The 18,181-nt window shown below is 54.9% G+C and overlaps 1 protein-coding gene across 1 annotated transcript in view; it reads right to left on the bottom strand.

The window, feature by feature from the left end:
• DPP6 (dipeptidyl peptidase like 6) overlaps positions 1-18,181 on the bottom strand; it is a 650,194-nt gene that overhangs the window by 63,503 nt on the left and 568,510 nt on the right. Inside the window, 3 exon segments of the mRNA XM_047695453.1 lie at positions 1,462-1,569; positions 6,283-6,321; positions 7,995-8,118. Coding sequence (XP_047551409.1) covers positions 1,462-1,569; positions 6,283-6,321; positions 7,995-8,118 — 271 coding nt within the window.

Here is an 18,181-nt window from a genome sequence, read left to right as displayed (position 1 = left end):
AGGGGGAAGGGAGGGGAGGTGGGAGGGAGAGAAGGAGGGAGGGAGGGAGGGAGGATACGTTTCCGCCGTTCTCTGCCGTTATTCGCAAGGATGATTTGAAACCGTTTTACTGAGTGTTGCACTCTTGATCCCTGAGTGCCTCCCGGAGTAGAAAAATTATGACAATAAGCCGTAAGGGAGGGACACACGACCCTCTCAGCAGGAACGCTGGGATCTGGAATGGGGTGTGGAGGGGCCGGTGTGAGGCCCAGGCCCGGGCTGCTGTGTGGCAGGTGCTGGGGGAGGCAGCGGGAATCGGACACTGATTAAGTCAGGTGGGGCCCGTGGGGGTCTCGGGAGCAGGGAGAGCCTGTGGGGGGGCAGGAGGTCTGGATGGCAGTGGGGCCTGAGGGGCTCCGGGGGAGTGGGGTGCCCCCCTGGATGGTAGGGGACCCCCCAATTCCGGCAGGAATGTTTCCCGGGCACTTAGGAAATGCTGATCACGTGCATAAATTCAGAGCCGAGGCCAAGTGAGAAACAAACACTTGGCTAACGTGACCCCAGCTGAGCAGACAGGATGCGGGGCTGTAGGGAGCAGACCACGGTGTGCGACCGGGGAAGGGGGCCAGAGAGTCCGCTCGGCCCCCGCGGATGGAAACTGGGCCCCCCACGGTCACGGCCGCTCCCCGCGCCTGTTCCCGGAGGCCCCCCCACACGTGGGGCGTCCTCGCTGTGTGACATGGGCCTTCTGCGTACTGTCTACAGGAGGCTTTCGGTGACTGTTTCAAGTCCAGCGCTATTCACCTCGCCTACACCGCAGGGACTGACTCTGCTTCAGAAATGGGATCCACGCTCGGGAGATGAGGGTCGTGGTCCCAAAAGTGCCACGCCCTCTCCCCACCGCCTTCCGAAGGGCAGCGTTCCCCAGGACCTCGGTGCCGCAGGTGGGCACCCCCCGTGGGTACCCCCTCTGCTGCTGGTTCTAGACCTGCCAGGCTCTGAGGTTCCCTGCTCTGTGATGCACTGCGCAGGAGCCCCGAGCCCCCAGACGGCAGCCGGGTGGCAGGGGGCAGCCCCACAGGTGAGCGGTGACTGCATGTGGCGTTCCCAGAAGGCTGTGCCCTAAAGGCGCTAGACCCTTGGGCCTGGGACAGAGGGTAAGGGGACAGCCCAGCAGACGGGGAGGAAGACACTAGATCACCATTCGAGGTCGTAGACCAGGGTTCTCGGGTCCCACTGCCTGCTGTGACCCGTCAGAAGGGTCACCATATCTCTGAGTCATAACAGGAAGGGCCAACGTGACCTGCTGCCCCAAGCAGGACCCCTGGACTTCACGAGCCCCATTCGGCCCCAGCTCGGGGAGCCTTCCACGTCCCGACCCTAGGGCTTGCTCCGGGGCCCTTGCTGGTGACAGGGGCACAGAGCAGCCACCACGACAGGCTGCCACCCGCACGGCGAAGTTTTAGGAACTGTCAGGATTACCTGGGACGACGACACGGTGATGTGATAGAATTTTCCTTGTCCCCCCTGCGGGATGGCTCGCACAAAGAAGAACTTTCGGCCGTCCTTGGAGAATACCGGCTCTTCATTCTGGGGACGAAAGCAAAGGACGGGGTCCATGAAAGGCTTCATTCTGAGGAGGTTTACCATGGCAACAAACATGTTGAGATCCATTTTCTCTCTGATTTCTAAGGAGAGGTCCGGTGGGAAGAACCAGTGCTGGGTGGGGCCTTTCCTCTCCCGGGGAATCGGGAGTCAGACCTTCTCTCTTCCAGGAGGGAGACTGAGGAATCAGCAAAGACCGAGAGAAGACGGCCCACAGCGAGAGAACACCCCCAGGCTGGGCTCGTGCGCGCACTGGTTCACGGGACAGGGCCGGCCGGTGGTGCGGGAGGCTCAGTGTTCGCCCGGCGCGGGGCACGGTAGGCGTCCGTGGGGGGTGGTGGGGCCGGGATTTATCACCCACCACGAAGAACACGGTTCTGATCACTCCCAAGCCTGATTTTCCCTAACACGAATTCTACACATCCAGTCCTGTCTTTTGTTCTTTTACTTCATAAAACCCATCTCGCACGGAAGGGCCCAGCAGGGAGACAAGGAACAGAGTGAGAAACAGCGAGCGAGGACGCGTTTCACGCGTTCTGAGATGCAGGGGCAGGGACCGTCCTCCCGGGGACCTCTGACTCGAGGCGCGGGCTGGACAACCCACGTGCGCCGGGACCCGCTGCCCTCCCAGGGGACGGAGCTGCGGGCTAGGTTCGAAGCGAGGCTGGCGCGTGCTGCCCCCATCTCTGCGCGGCCCCCCGACGACACCGGGCAGCCCCAGGGTCTGGCCACCGCCTTGATGGGGAAAGGCATTTGGTTCAGCGGCTCCTGGGACTCTGCAGGGCTCTGGCCTGGGAGTCTCCACCCGTGAACGGCAGTGAGTCGGCTACGAGGCGTGTTTTTGGACTCCGAGAGCTTCACGCTACCGCGGGCTGAGCACATGGGAAAGACGCCCCCGCCAGCGCCGAGCAGGCTACCCGCGGAGAGGGGACGTGTGTGCGCAGATGCGACGCCCCGAGAAAGAAATGAACACGTGAGGAACGTGACATTTAGTCTTCATGAGTGTGTGCAATGAAACGAAACCTTCGACCTGCAAACATCTGTTCTCCCATTTACAGCAGGCAGCGCGGCGCTTATGCAGAGGGAATGGGAAAGCGAGCGGCGACTCCGGCTTTGTAAACGTGCTTCTGTTTGCCAGCGGCGGGACGGATCCTGCAATATGGCCTCGGTTTTCTGGGCGAAATGTTTGCCCTTTTGGCAGAGGAAAATTCTCCGAATAAAGGTAGTAATTAGTCCTGGCCAGGTGCTCTGCTATTACGCCGAGAAGGCCCTCGTCCTGTTGATGTCGACCTTACACGGGGGAGGGAGCATGTACTCTGCCCGAGCTGCTCTGAGACCCGGTTTCTCGGGCTGTACCTATGTTCTTGGCAAGAAAGCCCAGGGGGTGTTGAGGAGGGGATCCCAACGTTCACCCTGCTTCCGGCTCTCCTGGGCCTTGGGGGAAGCAGTCTAGTCTCTCTGGGCAACAGGGAGCCTACGTCTTTCCATGCCACTCGCAACACATCAGTGCAGAAGGGGACTCCTCGTGAGTTCTCCATATCGTGTCTGCCAGTTCTTCCCAGAGAGTGGTTCAGATACACTCACCTTGCCCAATCTCCCAGCCTGGATCCCGAAATCACAGAACCAAAATTCTGGTAAAAGCTGAAAGATGATCGGACGTTGGCCCATAGGACCAACTCTTCAACCAGAGGATGGGTTCTGGGGCTCTACCCCAAATCCCCGTGGATCTGCATCAGGACAGCAGTGCCAAGACATGGCTGGTGGTGATGGAGTGAGTGTATGTGTCTGTGTGTGTGTTGGGGAGGAGGCTGCCTATTCTTCTGGAATATTCCTAGAAGAGAGAGAACTGGGTGGACTTCCAACCGTGGGACATATATACACTCGCCTCCTCTTGGTTGGCTCTTGGGGAGCCCCACAGGGTCCATGTTTTAGCCTCAGAAAGCACAGGGGAGGAAAAGAGAGGGAGTGGGGGCTCGGGTCTGCTCCAGCCCACCCCTGTTTCCCTGGCAGCCAAGGATCAGAAGACCGTTGATCTAAGCAGACTGGGTCTCCAGAGGTAGATGGGATGTCCCAGACTCTGGTTCTTTCCAAGGACACGGTGTCCTGCTTGAGCTGGTGTAGTGTCTATGCCTGCAGCAGTGAGCACACAGATGTCAGCCTGGAAGGTGTTCCTAACTTACACTCCAGGACCTCACGGAATCTTGAAGGATTCGAAATGCTACAGATTATTTTGTGAAAGGCAGGATCCATCAAATCCTTTAGGAATCATCTCTTCGAAAGCCATGTCATGAGACGCTGTTGAAACTGGATTTTCCGACTGCCCCCGGAAGAGCTCTGTGTTACTGATGCCAGGGGAGTGGTACCGTGGAAATCAGGGCCTCCCCATGCTCCCTGGACCAGACCCGGGGAAGCACCAGCTTAGAGGAAGCAATTCCTTATGGGACGTGTTTGCTTCCACTCAAAACAGCATCATGTAGTCTCTAACGGCTGTTTTAGAAACATTCGCTGTTTGCTCGGTGAGTGCCTTCAAGGCCACATTTTAAAAGTTGTAATTCTTTATGCTACTTTTTTAGTGCTGACTTGATTTTGCTGGGGAAGGTCTGGTTTCCTAAGTCCCATCTGGGCTGTCTGTCTGGAGCGTGGATCGTGTTCGCAGGTAGGCAACAAGACGTGCTGCTGATAAATACAGAAACCTCTACAGGTGTCTCTGCAGCGCCGGTGGAGAGGCCCGCCAAGCCGCTCAGCCCTACAGACCGTGGACCCCAAGGACCAGCCAGGATGGTGGGAGGTCAGGGAAGCCACCGTGCAACCAGCAGCTCCCCCACTCCCAGAGGGTAACACTTTGCTGGGCCGCTGCCAGGAGCTCCCCTCACTCCTCCTACTCAGGCACAGAAGCTGCCCCGACTGCAGGAGGTTGAAGGGTCCCAGCGCTGTCCCCTCAGGTCACACTCCCTTCTCCCTGCTCCAGCCTTGCTGACCGCTAACACTTGAACACATTTCCTGAACATGTCGTAGGATGACTTCCGCTGGCTGCACGTTGGTATTGGACTCCTGTGCGCCTCTCATCTTCTTCTCTGCCCGGTGGGTCTGTGAGAGCGGCCGGTCAAGCAGATTCATTTAAAGAAATGTATTGGGGTCAAATTCACATAAAATAAAACACTTTAATAAAAGTACATAATTAAGTGGCAACTAGTACGCTCACAATGTTGGGCAACCAGCACCTCTCTGGTTCCAGAACATTCCCATCACCCAGGAGACAAGCCCAGGCCCTTGAAGCTGCTCCTCCCTGTCCCCTGCCCCCACGCCAGTAGCCAGCAACAGCTCCATGAACTCATTTATTCCAACGTCTCATGTTCACGGAATCACACAGTGGGGGTCTTTTTGTTTGGCTCCTGCCCCTCTGCAGAACGTTCTTCTGCTCAAGATGGCCAAACGGGAGAGACGGCCCGAATGCCCCTCAACAGGTTAACCAGCTGTGGTCTATCCAGACAACGGAGCGTCGCTGAGCCCTGACAAGGAAGGACGTTCTCGCACTTGCTAGCCGGGGGCTCAGGAGAAGGGCCTGACGTAAGTACGGGTCGACCAGACAACCAGATAGATAACGCGTTCTCTCCTGATTCTTCCTGTCCACCTCCCTGACGTTTGTCTGATGCAAGTGGACCACCAGCACGCATGCGTGATATCCGTGCTCACGTTGTGGGGTCGGGGCCTTCAGAAACTTCCCAGCACGACGCCGGCATCCTTCCTGGCTCCTGCTGTAGGGCCCGGAGCCCTCGCTCATTCTCCGCATCGTCTCGGCTTGGGCCTGGCAGCCTGACTTCCACGCAGGAAACAAAAGTGGGCACTCGGGCTCGTCCTCTTCTGGGGAAGCCTGGCAAGGAGGAGTCCTGAAAAGCAGTCGGGTCCCCATGTGAGGCTGCCCCCCGGAATTAGGGACGGGAGGTGGGGACAGACCGTCCATTCCACACAGCGGAGGTGTCGGCAGTGGGTCCCTGACCCCGGCTGATCCCGTCAGTGAGGAAGGACACCGGCGCCTGCCCCACCACGATCCCTGACCCTCCAGCCCGGTGTGACTTCTCCCACCAGTTCTCAGGCCGTGTTCCTGCCAGGAGGCTGGGCAGGCAGGAAGGAAGCGTCTAAGACACTCTCTCCTTTCTTTGACGGGGTGCGGGTGAGACAAAGTGACAGAAAGCACTGGTTCGCTATTTTGTGGCAGTTCGACCATTTTTGTTGGGGCAGAGGCTGTCCCCGTCGGCCTCTCCGACCTCCTGGAATCCCAGGCCCCCAGAGCTTGTCTAACGGGCATTTCTGACCCACATCGGGATGGGAAACCCAGGGGGGACTCTCGGCCAGGTCCCCAGGAAGGCTCAGGCTGCACCACTGCGGGGTCCACCTCACCTGGAACCCCCCAGAGCACGTGGAGAGAAAAGCCGAGAACGAGGTCTACTTTCTTCTGGATGGGGCAGAGCAGACTGTGGCCACTCCTCTGGCCTCCTCACGGCCTCCAAAAGGCCACGGGGAGCAGGGGTGAGATGGGCTGAGGAGCGCATGCCTCCCACCGGGGTTCGAAGCTCCGCAGCTCCGCGGGGGGTGGAATGGGAGGAGCCATTCGGTGGTGAAAACCCAGGAGGCCAGCACAGTGGTGGCGGACCTGGTGGCCGGCACAGACAGCGTGGGAGCTTCGACAGGAGCACTTACCTGTCTGTGGAGCCAGGCTTCGCTTTCATCCTCATGTTTCTGAAATGGAACAAGGAGCATCAGAGAAAGGACGTCTTGTTTTGCATGTTTTGTGCTTGTGACCAGCTGGTCGCGAACAGTTCGATTCCCCTTGATGGGGATGTGCAAGCACAGACGGGGCCTCCGCCCGCCCGGGGGCAGCGTCCCAGCCCCACACCGGTGTCCCCGAACAAGGAAAATGTCCCTCGCCCCAGCAGCGAGGACCATGTACTCATGGCGGGAGGAGCCCCCTGGAAGACGGTGCCCTTCTACCCCTGGGGCCCAGGGTCTCAGGTGCCACATTGGTGCAGGGTGTGTGTGTGCATGTGTGTGGACACTTTACACACGTCCAGTTCCCAGCTCTGAATGACAATCCTGGCCGCCCAGAATAGTACAAGGACTGAAAATGTATATGAAAACTAAATCCCCGGGGAGTGTGTGGAAAGATCCATAACGGGAGACAAAAACAAAACAAAACACCAGCGTGACGGCTGGGCAACGGGGGGCCTGCTCCCTGCACTGGTCTGACCTCCAGCTGCCGGGTGTGGGGGTGGGGGGTCCCGTCTGTGGACCAGCGGCAGGAAGGGGTTGCGCTGCTGACACGCACAGGTCGGGGCACAGATGAGACGGAGGGTAGAGAACCAGCAATTCCCAGCCCCCGGCCACGTGTCTGCCCCTTCCCTCCTTCCCTTCCGTGACCCCCGGCACAACCCAGAGTCTGATCTCCATCGTATCAAGAAACGAGACACATCCCTGACCTACTGGGGGCCATCAGATCGCTGAGCTCACCCTGACACTGTGCTTGGTGTGGAAAGAGCTCTGCTCCCCCCGTCCCCCAAACACAGCAAAGCAAAGTGGCTCTGCAGGGGTTTTCCTCCCCAGTTGGGAAATAGAAATGTATGGTCCTAAAAGAAGCTTCTGAAAGGCATGCCTGGGTTGATTAATGGAGTTTAATGGATTTTTTTAAAACCTAATACTAGGAGGTCAGCCTGTTAGGGCTCGCCCTGGAGTGTGGGGATCTGAGCCCACACGGCGGAGGACATGCCCGCTACAGGCCAGGGGCAGTGGAGGGGCCGTTCCTCTGACCCGCCCGGCGGCCAGGCCTCCGTTCGGATTTCCATTCTTTCTCTCTGCTTCTGTGCGCATTTTCCACTTTGTCTTCCCTACATTTGTTTGCCTTCTCTGAGTCCACATTAAGTCAGGCTGAGGCCCCGAGGGACACTGCTGCCCTCACCCGTGCCCTCAGAGGCAGATGCTGCCCACCTGGGTGCTGACCCACGCAGGGGTGCACCTGCTCCGGGCGGGTGCAGGACAGAGCCCAACCAAGGGGGAAGCCGGGCTGTAGTGCCGGCCCTGCCTGGGTTCCGGGGCCTCAGGCTACCCCTTCCCCTCTCTGATGTCCACTGGAAAAGGAGGGGATGCTCGTGGTGAGACAGGAGCGGGCACAGGTAAAGGGGAATAACACATCCACGGATCGGACCGCTGAGTGTGCCCTAATCCCAGGACGGGACTCCTGGGTCGCCGAGCAGGGAGCCGAGAGGTTTGCAGCAGTGCACAATTCATCCACAAGGTGGCAGCAAAGCAGAGGCCAGCGGGTAGGTCCCCACCGTGGCTGGTGCCCAGTGACTTGCCCAATCCCCCCTCTCATTGCGACCTCCAGGCTTCCAGCCATCAGTGCCCCCCGCCCACCGTACCTTTGTGCAGACCCCAGTGGTGGCGTCGCAGAGGGTAAGGATGGACACGTTCTGCGCGCGGTTCAGCCAGTTGACGGCGACCTTGGTGCTGGTGGCCCACTTCACCATGGTGATGTAGTACTCCCTGAAGGCACACAGACACGTGGCGTTACGGTCTTGGCCATGGCCGCCGGCAGCCCAGTGCCTCCCAGCCCAGGACGCTGGGGTCGGCAGCGCACGCGTGGGGGATGCACGCGGCCCCGGGGCTGAAATAGGGCTTCCGGACCTCGTGTGCTGATGCTGAACTCTGCTGGGAAGCCGGGTCACCGGTGCGCAAGGGGCCCTGCGGGAGTGTGGTTCTGTCCAGGCTGCGACCACAGTGCGCTCGGCCCAGCACCCAGCTGCCCCTCCCCCCCAGGGGGCGACCGTGTCTCCTGCTGCCCCATGGGGTTTATAAGTCAGGCTGTGCCCGGCTGACCTACTAGCTTGGTTTTCCTGCCCCGGCCCGGGGCAAACTCACACCTCCCTGGAGGCAGCAAGGAGGTCACACAAGGGGCCGCAGAGCGAGACCGGGAGGGGCTGGAGAGAGAGGCCCTCGCGGAGTGCGAGAGGCCATGAACAGACAGGGGTGAGCAGAGGAAGGCACCGTGCTCCCTTTGCCTCTCCCGTGAAGGCACAACACCCAGGGGACGACATTCGCCGGCTAATTAGGGAAATCGGTGCATGGCTCCGGGCACCAGCAGATACCCTAGTTGTCACATGCCTGCTTTCCCCTGAACCTGAAAATATCACAGTGTTCCAGGCTACCCTGTACCTCGCATGGACGGGGAGGGTCCTGGGGCTTCTGGTAATTAATTCAACCACCCAGAACCCTTCAAACACGGGATTTTTAGGGAAAAAAAAAAAAACATGGTTAAGAGGAAGAAGAAAATACCAAGAAAACGAGTGTACAGAAAGACTATCCCGAGGAGAGCTCCAAGAATGTTCCGGAGGCCCGCTAACCCTGTTCCGTCACCTGCCCCATCTATCTATAATGAGATCTATTGTTCAGAATGATGACTCTGTGGTCTTACAAGATCCTTTATCACCAACGACGGCAGCACGTCCACTAGACAATGCCCTGCAGGCTGGACAGGCACGTGAGTGCGCCCAGTGATTATTTTCAACAGAAAGGCCTAAATCACCAGGTGCTTTCCACTAAGCTTGGGTTAAGCACTCAGGAGATTAAATTGTTGTGTCCCTGTTTCTCAAATCCACCTGCTAATCAAAACTCTAAATGACGGGTCAAGAGCTGGCTCAGGCCGTCCCCTCCCCCTGCTGGTTCGCAGTCTTGGCCCATCTGCTGGGGATGTGGCTGGTGAGGATGTCACTCGGGCATAATCCAGGATTTTCAACATTCTCAACTGCTGTGATTTTTGAAAGAGGGCCGGATCTGCTGCGGCCATCTGCACAGCAAGCTGTCAGTCCGCGGGGACTGGGTCTGTGTGTCTACAGGACCTGTCTTCTCACCCAACAGCATCAGGCTCCTGCTCTGACAAGGAGCACGGCCTTTCAGCAGGTCCTCGCGGACGCTGCCCCGCCCGAGGGCTCGGAGCCCGTTTCTAATGTGAGGTTCAATGGGCTCCCTGAGTATCTGCAGGCACGGAAACATTTCTCTATCTCAGCTCTTCAGAGTAACTCAGGGTCTGTGCCCGGCCCCCGCTTCTTGAGTAATACTTCTTATTTTTAAATTGCAGCACAAACGACCCTTGGATCCCTGCTCGGTAGATGCTAGAGGCCGCTAGCTAGAGGGGGCATGGGGACGGACGCAAGGGAACCCCTGTCGTCCTGGACTGTGGGCCTGTCGGACCCAGACGATCATATTGGGGGTGTGGCGTGGGAAGTCACAGTGATGAGTCAACATGCTTCATCTGGATGAAATCAAGGAGGAGAAAGTCAGATCTCCTGGAATGAGTCATTTTTTCCTCCCACGACCTCCACACTGGTTAGGGAGGATCCCGTCCTTGGAAACACTTATCTGCTCTACGTGTCTTTCTAGTCTTACGGTGCCGTTCTGCACAATCTTCATATTGACCCAATATAAGTCTTTCTCTCTTTTACTCCCCTAATTTGTGATCTGAGGCGTGTTGTAGAAAGGAGGAAATAATCGCATGACAGGACAGTGAAACCTGGACCCACTTGGCGTATTTGTGTGGACGCTGGCAGGGGCCTGGATGAAGGGCCAGTGCGGCGCCCCCCGGGGGAGCCTGCGGGCTTTGCTTCTGCACCTTGATGCGGAACGTGACTCTGCAGTCCCTCATCTGCATCATATGAATTTCAAACAAACTGGTGCCCCTCAGAGATTTTACGGCGAGAAAATAGAGTGAGAAATTCTTTTTAGAAGTCTAGAAACAATAAAAGTTATGAAGGACTCCATAAAGATGACCTAATATATCTCCGTACATGTAGGCACACTGCCTCCCCGTTGGGTGGTTTTGGGACCCCGAATCGTGTCGTTGATCGTCAAGGCCCTGGGGAGCCTTCCGCCCGAGTCTCCTTCAGGCGGTCACACCGACCTCATCCCTTGTACAGCAACACCTCTTCTCGAACCAACGTTTCCCCATCCCATGAATTCCATCGGTGACTGGGCTGCGTGCCAAGTACGTTCCAGCTGTTGAAGAAATCAAGTCAAACGCAAAGATAAAGCACCGTCATGGATGGGTGATTTAAAAGGAGCCACCAACTCCAGAGCCTCACGAAGGAGTACCGCTCAGGAAAGAAGGACGCGGTTTCGCGATGGGAGATCTGGAGTCCCACCATATGTTTGTGGAAAGGAAAATACGGCCTTTACCCATTTCCAAAATTTTCCTTAAGAAGAAATCCTCACGTAGATAAGAAAATTTTTCCAGGTTCCTTACACACTTCCCATTTTCTCCAATTTCAAAGCTGTTAGCTTAATGGTTACACGTGGGAAACGGTGCAGATGGGCTACGGGGCTGGTGGCAAGGACCGAGGCCATGTCGGTCGGGCTGCTGATGGTGGCTGAGGGGGACGATCTGTTCCATGGCCCCCTTTCAGCGTGGACCACATGGACACACGAGGGCCTCCAGCACTCAGTAGCATCCGGTTGGCAAATCTGAGGTAGCCTTTACCAACTTAGTGTGGATGTGCCTCTAAAGCACACACATAAAAGACATAAAATCACGATACCCCTAAAAGGGAGTGTTGAAAACCTCCAGCAACCACAGCACAGATAGAAGCGCATGAAGCCACCTGGCGGACTGCCCACCCCGTGCCTCACTCTGCGAGGCAAGTGGGAGAACAGGATTCTCCTCCCGGGGCCTCATCCTTCCTCAGGAACCCTGACCTTGCACCACCCAGAAATCTGGGAAGTCAAAGCCTTGCTATGTCCATGTCACAGAAGATCATGATTTTTCATAGATGTCTATTGACTTAGAACATCAAGAAAAACCCACAAAAAAATTATAAAGAAGGCAGAAGAAAACATTCGACTCTGCCCAGCGGAGGCACGCCAGATGGATTCGGGTGAGACTCAGTCTTCCGATTCCATCGGAGAAGGTTCAAGCAGCCCCCAAAGTTCAGAGTCAAAAATAACCCTGCTGTGCCATCTGTTGTCAGGTGTCAGGCGTGGGCGGCTCCGGCTGTCTCCTTCCTGAGCTGGAGAACGGCAGAGGTCGTCACACAACCTGGATGAAGGAAAGGGGGAATTATGCCAACAGCACAAGAGCAGAATAGAGTGGGGCGCCCGGGTGGCTCAGGCGGTGAAGCGTCTGCCTTCAGCTCAGGTCATGATCCCAGGGTCCTGATATCGAGCCCCACATCAGGCTCCTTGAGCATCGGGGAGCCTGCTGCTCCCTCTGCTTGTGAGAATGTGCTCTCTCTCTCTCTCTGACAAAGAGACTTTCTTTGAAGAAAAAAAAGAAAAGCAGAACATAACCTTAAGAATACAGGATCAGACGAAGAGGAGGAATAAAAGGTTCTAGGGAAACCAGATCCGAAGGTGAGAGAGATCGGACTCAGAGACCTTGAGGAAAATTTGGGAAGCTCTCCCAGAAGGCAGAGGAAGTTGCCACAGAGGCAAAAAGAAGGAACAGGGACTGTTCTCCTGTCCCGGGATGTGAGAACTTATTACAAGCTTATTATTAGTTTTTTACTTTTGCATCAACATGGACGGAACTGGAGGAGATTATGTTGAGTGAAGTAAGTCAAGCGGAGAGAGTCAGTTATCATAGGGTTTCACTGACTTGTGGAGTATAAGGAATAACACGGAGGACATGGGGAGATGAAAGGGAAAAATCAAGGCGGGTGGAGGTGAGGGGGGAGACGAACCATGAAACTGTGGACTCTGAGAAACAAACTGAGGGTCTCAGAGGGGTTGGGGTAAGGGATGGGTAGAGCCCGGTGGTGGGTACTAAGGGGGGCACGGATTGCACGGAGCACTGGGTGTCACACACAATGAATCATGGAACCCTGCATCAGAAATTAATGATGCTTGGTATGTGACTGACATGACACAATAAAAAAAAGAAAAAAAAAAAAAAAAACCAATGCGTGGAGTTGTCGAGAAACAGGTTGGTGATGTGGACAAGGTGGAGTCTGTGGACCAGCACATGCGGGGACTCAGGGAGAGGGGCTCCCGGCCACACTGAGTTTGAAAGAATGAGATTTTCCTTTTGAGCTCCTGAAGAAATGATTTGACACGCCAAGAAAAGCGGACAGGAAAGGGCAGATCAGCAGCAGACACTCCATGAACTAATTACCTAGCCACGTCAATGAAGATCTAACTACACATGCAAGTGATGAGATCAGACGGATGGGCCTCTCTGGTCCCAGCTACAGATGCTGAAAATGGGCAGGACAAGACTCTCCGGACCCAGCAGCATTCTCCATGAGGTCACAGTCACCCCTCCTTCCTCAAAACGTTCCCAGCACCAGCGATCTGTACCATCGTCTCTCAAATCATCAGGCAGTGACAATTCTCCTTGACCATTAACCAGGCTGGGACCCCCTTGGGGCAACGAGCAAAGGCCATGGCCCTTACTAGTCTTGATCCAGGACCCAGGCTTGGGTGCCTAGAGGAGAAATCTCTGCAATTCTTATAGCTTGGCGCACACCGTCTCTCGAGGGGCGATGGGGAGGCAGTGACCGAGGAGAACCCAGAGGGACTTAGAGTGGGAAGGAAACTCAACATCAATGAAGTCACCAGTAGTTAGAGTTGGCCACACCGTAGGGGCCGTCGGTGCCCCAAGCAGGGATGGCAAGAAGAGGAATGATGGGAGCAGCCATGATGGCATTAACAGATGGATTAATCGTAACAGATGTGGCTACAGAGAGCCTTGAGCCCCCCGTGACCATGGCTCTCCATGGGGCCTGTTTGCATGGGAGCAGGTGAAGCCTCTCATGGTCAGACGTTGTCATTGCTGTGCCCGCCGTGCCCATCGCATCGCCGCTGGGAAGGAAGCGTGGACAGAGATGGGGAAGCCCAGGTCCATGGTCCCGTGTGTCCCCACTTGGGGTTGCAGAACACACCCCCTGCAGCCACCATGCTCAGGGAGGTTGGCCTCTCCCCCGCAGGGCCGCCAGCAGACAGTAATGATGACACGGGGCTGTTATGACAGAGTCAGCCAAAGCCTCTGCCCCAGGGGACAAAGACAGTGGCAGAGCTGGTCTCTGTCCCCATGCCCGATCATGCAAGTGTGGTCCCCCGACCAGCAGCGCCTGGGAAAGTTGGAAATACAGATTCTTAGGCCCATTCCAGACCCACTGAACCCAACACTCCGTGCGTGGGGCCGAGCAGCGTATGACTAAACGAGGCCCCAGGTGGTCCTAGAGGCGCTCTAGCTTAGGAACCACGATCTCAGTAAGCCCCGTGACACGCTGGTGACAACGGCTCCAAGGGCCACTTAGCGATAGGTCGCCACATCCATCTCTGCCCTCACTAGGTGTTCTCTGGAGGAATAAATGTAACGGCGGGCAGATAGGTTGGCTGCAGTAAAAGGAGGGGAGAAAACAGGACTAAAGCAGAATGATTTATGAAAGTGAGGAGGGGCAGGGCTTTGGAAGACACAAGGATTCATCCAATGCTGAGATGACGGGAGATGCTAAAATATTCTGATAATCCCAGAAAATAGATGATCATATTTTAAGAATTGTAGAAATTGTATTTTAAAAGGAACACGATACCAAAATATTAGTAGGAAGCAAAAGATTCCTGGAAGAAATGTTACCAATTTCCTCTTTATTCTAAAGTACTTTGTCTGCCAACGAATAACATGTGTTCTCCCAGAGAACATTCAGGGAGGGCTGCGCACTGTGTAGACACGGTTCCAGGGGCTGGTGACACAGAGAGCCAAACCCTCGTGGCAGGGTGGGGGAGCTCCCAATCCCGTGTGTGGGGAGACAGACACCCCTCGTTTCAGGGCAGGGAAAGGACGGCCCTGCTGTGAAGGACGTGTGTGGAGTGAGTGTTGAAAAGCACAAGTTTGCTGAGAAAACATTACAATGTTCCCATGAATCTCCAGCCTATGGTGCCTTTGAGTCAAAACACTCGGACTCTTCCTGGGAAGCAGGATATGAATTTTTCATTAGCCCATTTGCTTGCCGTAAAATATTAACAAGGCCTTGTCTCTCTCACAGGGATTAACGTGCCGTGTCCCTTCTCGGTGCTCCAAATTCTGGCGAAGGTTCTGACAGTTGTATGGCAATAAAGGACAAGGGGACAAAAGGTCTGTTTATCTACTGAAATGAAGCCTGCCATCGACCCTGGAGTCTTCTCGGCAACATTCATCCCCTGAATAAAGCCAGAGCGAAAAAATAGTTTGAGAGAGAAATTTTAAAAAAAATGACGTTCTTGGATAGGCATTGCCGAGCACATTGAAACAATGTTCAGTGTTGCCTGTAACAGTGTTGCCTGTGATGAGGGGTACCTGCTCATCCTCAGAGCCACCTTGTAACTGTGTGAACATATCTGCAGGCTGAGTGTATTTTGCAGAATGTAAAAATGATGTGACTGTAAGACAAATTACTATTTGATGTGTATTTCCATAATTTCCCTTTCACTGGAGTAACAGACCGTGTTATCTTCCCCTTCCATCTAGGGCTTGGCTGTAACGCTGGGCCAACTGTCAGGATGAGGGAGAAGGAAGGGAGAGAGGGGAGATCTTAGGGATTGTGGAGTCCTTACTCAACAGTTTGCATGCTTTGAACATGAAGGGATTCATTGAATAGGAGACCCAAAGGCAAGTGATGGAGGTGATAGGGTGTGAAGGTTACAGTGATGGTGGTAGTGCTGGTGATGGTTATGATGGGGCTGGTGGTGGTGATGGCAGTGATGGGGGTGGTGGTGACGGCTGGTAATGGTGGTGGTGACGGCTGGTAATGGTGGTGGTGATGGTGGTAGTGGTTGTGGTTGGTGATGGGGCTGTGATGGCAGTGGTGGTGGCCATGGTGGTAATGATGGTTGGGGATAGTGATGGTGGTGATGGTGGTGGCAGTGATGGCAGTGATGGTTGGTGATGGTAATGGTGACTGTGGTGTGATGGTAGTGGTGGTGATGATGGTGATGGTGGTGATGGCAGTGGTGGTCGTTGTTGATGGGGGTGATGAAGGTGGTTGTTGATGGGGGTGGTGATGGTGGTGATGGTGATGATGGTGATGATGATGGTGATGGTGATGATGGTGGTGGTAATGGTGGTGATGATGGTGATGATGGTGATGGTGATAGTGGTGATGGTGTAGGTAATGGTGGTTGAGATAAGGTGGTGGCAGTGTAGTTGCTGATGGTGCTGAGGCTGAGGCCATTAGTAATTAGGACCCGGTTTTTGTGTGATGCTTCCATTGCTCTGATGACCTCTATCCTCCTCTTATTTCTTAGTGAAGACTTGTACTGGATCCACTGTACCAATCTCCCAGCGAGTCCCTGTTTTGTACAGAAGGAGCAGAAAGACCACATTTCCTGATCACGGATGGTGGATAAGGCAGAGGCAGCTGGTGGGAGGAGGACATGAGAGTGGAAGCTCCCAGGAACTGGAGAAGTCTAGACCACGGGCACAGTGAGAAGGCATAGAGCAATGTGTGTGCTAGGTCTTTACATATGGCTGAATGAAAAAGTCAGGAAACAGGTCTACACACACACACACACACACACACACCAGTTTATACACCTGTCTCTACATACGTCACAATGCCACTTACACAAAATGAGTGTGCACACATATAGGCAACAACACAGACCTTACCAACGTTAACGGGGAGAGGGGGTCAAGTAGATTTGACTAGTGCCTGTGTAGTAACTTCTCTAACATCAGCCCTGGCAACATCTTTCTAGATCTGTCTCCTGCAGCAAGGGAAACAAGAGCAAAAATCAACTATTGGGACCACATCAAAGTAAAAAGATTTTGCACAGCAAAGGAAACAATCAACAAAGCTAAAAGCCAACCTAGGGAACGGGAGGAGATACTTGCAAAGGACTGCTCCAGTAAAGGGCTGGTATCCCAAATGTATAAAGCACTAATAAAACTCATCCTCCAAAAAACCCAAATAATTCAGTAAAAATGAGCAGGAGACATGAACAGACATTTCTCCAAAGAAGACATCCCGATGGCCAACAGATGCATGAAAAAGTGCTCCACATCACCCGGCATCAGGGAAATACAAATCAGAACCACAGTGAGATCCCACCTCACACCTGTCAGAACGGCTCAAATTAACAACACAGGAAACAAGTGTTGGAGAGGATGCGGAGAAAGGGGAGCCTCCTACACCATTGGTGGAATACAGGCTGGTACAGCCACTCCGGAAAACAGCATGGAGGTTCCTCAATAAATGAAAAATAGAGTTACCCTATGACCCTGCAATTGCACTACTGGTCGTTTACCCAGAAAATACAAGGACCAAGCATCCCTGTGTTTACAGCAGCACAAGTGTCCATCGGCAGATGAGCGGAGGAAGAAGACGGAAGATGTGGTGTGTGTGTGTATAAATATAGGGGAATATCACTCAAGCATAAAAGAATGAAATCTTGTCCTTTACAACAACACAGATGGAGCTAGAGGCTATCATGCTGAGCAAAGTAAGTCCGAGACAGACAAATGCCCTATGATTTCACTTGTGTGTGGAGTTTAAGAAACAAACAAGTGAACAAAGAAAAGAGGAGACAAATAAAAAACCCAGACCTTTCATTTGAGAGAACACACTGGCAGTCACCCGAGGGGAGGCGGGAGGGGGCACGGAAAGCAGGCGAAGGCCGTGAGGGGCGCGCTTACGAAGCTGAGCACTGAGCACTGAGCACTGCACAGGCCTGATGAGCCTCTATGCTGTACCCGGGAGCCAGCGGCGGATGGCAGCCAGGCTGGAGTTAAGTTTAAAACAATAACGAAGAAAAACAATTTAAAGAAAAGAATGCATTTGGACAGTTGATTTCAGTAAATAAGAAACCAAAAACTGCCAAAAAAAAAAAAAAATACGAAACAGGTGCCCACATGGAGGGGGAGCAAGGAAGTAGGGACGATGGACGAAGAAGAAATAGAACGAATGTGGCCTTGCACGACCGACAGAGGCCGTCAGTGACTCACGCGGATCGCAGTCCTTGCTCTGGGAGACGCGAAGGGACGAGTTGAAGTAGAAGAAAACACAGTGAGAGCGAGAGGCCTGGGTGCTGTTTACAGGCCAGGGAAGGGAAGAAGTGGGGGGGGGTCAGGGACCCAAAACCCACTCCTCCCCAGGTGTGCGGTCAGGAAGGGTGCCAAGCCGGTGGCTCTCCTGTGTGTGGACGGGATATTTGGGGAATAAAAACACGTAATCGGCGCGGTGCCACACATCTTCAAAATGACCCGGCCCGGTATCTGCTACGTCCTAGTTCAGCTCCCAGCTCAGCGGCGCTGGAGAGGCCGGAGGAAACCAGCAGGACACGAGTGTGCTGGTGTTATCAGTGCAGCTGGGGGACCTTTCTGGGGGACCTTGAACAAACCTCAGGACAGGCCGTGCGTCCTGACCCCACGGAGGCTTTTCCAGCCCTGGGACAGGCTGCGTTCACGCTCCTGGAGAGGCTCAGTCTCTCCCCTCGGCTTGCCCCTTCCCCTCGCCCCGTCTCCGTGGGGTCACTATTCCCCGTTACCGTCCACAGAAGCCTCCTGTTTGGGTCAGGTCATCCTGCGTCCGAAGGCTGCTCCGGGAGGCGGGCGTCCCGGCACCTGTCACTGAGGCTCCCA

Source organism: Lutra lutra, chromosome 11, assembly GCF_902655055.1.
Source record: "Lutra lutra chromosome 11, mLutLut1.2, whole genome shotgun sequence".
Classification (NCBI taxonomy): Eukaryota; Metazoa; Chordata; class Mammalia; order Carnivora; family Mustelidae; genus Lutra; species Lutra lutra.
The sequence above is the reverse complement of the archived record's forward strand: the minus strand, read 5'-3'. Positions and strand labels throughout refer to the sequence as shown.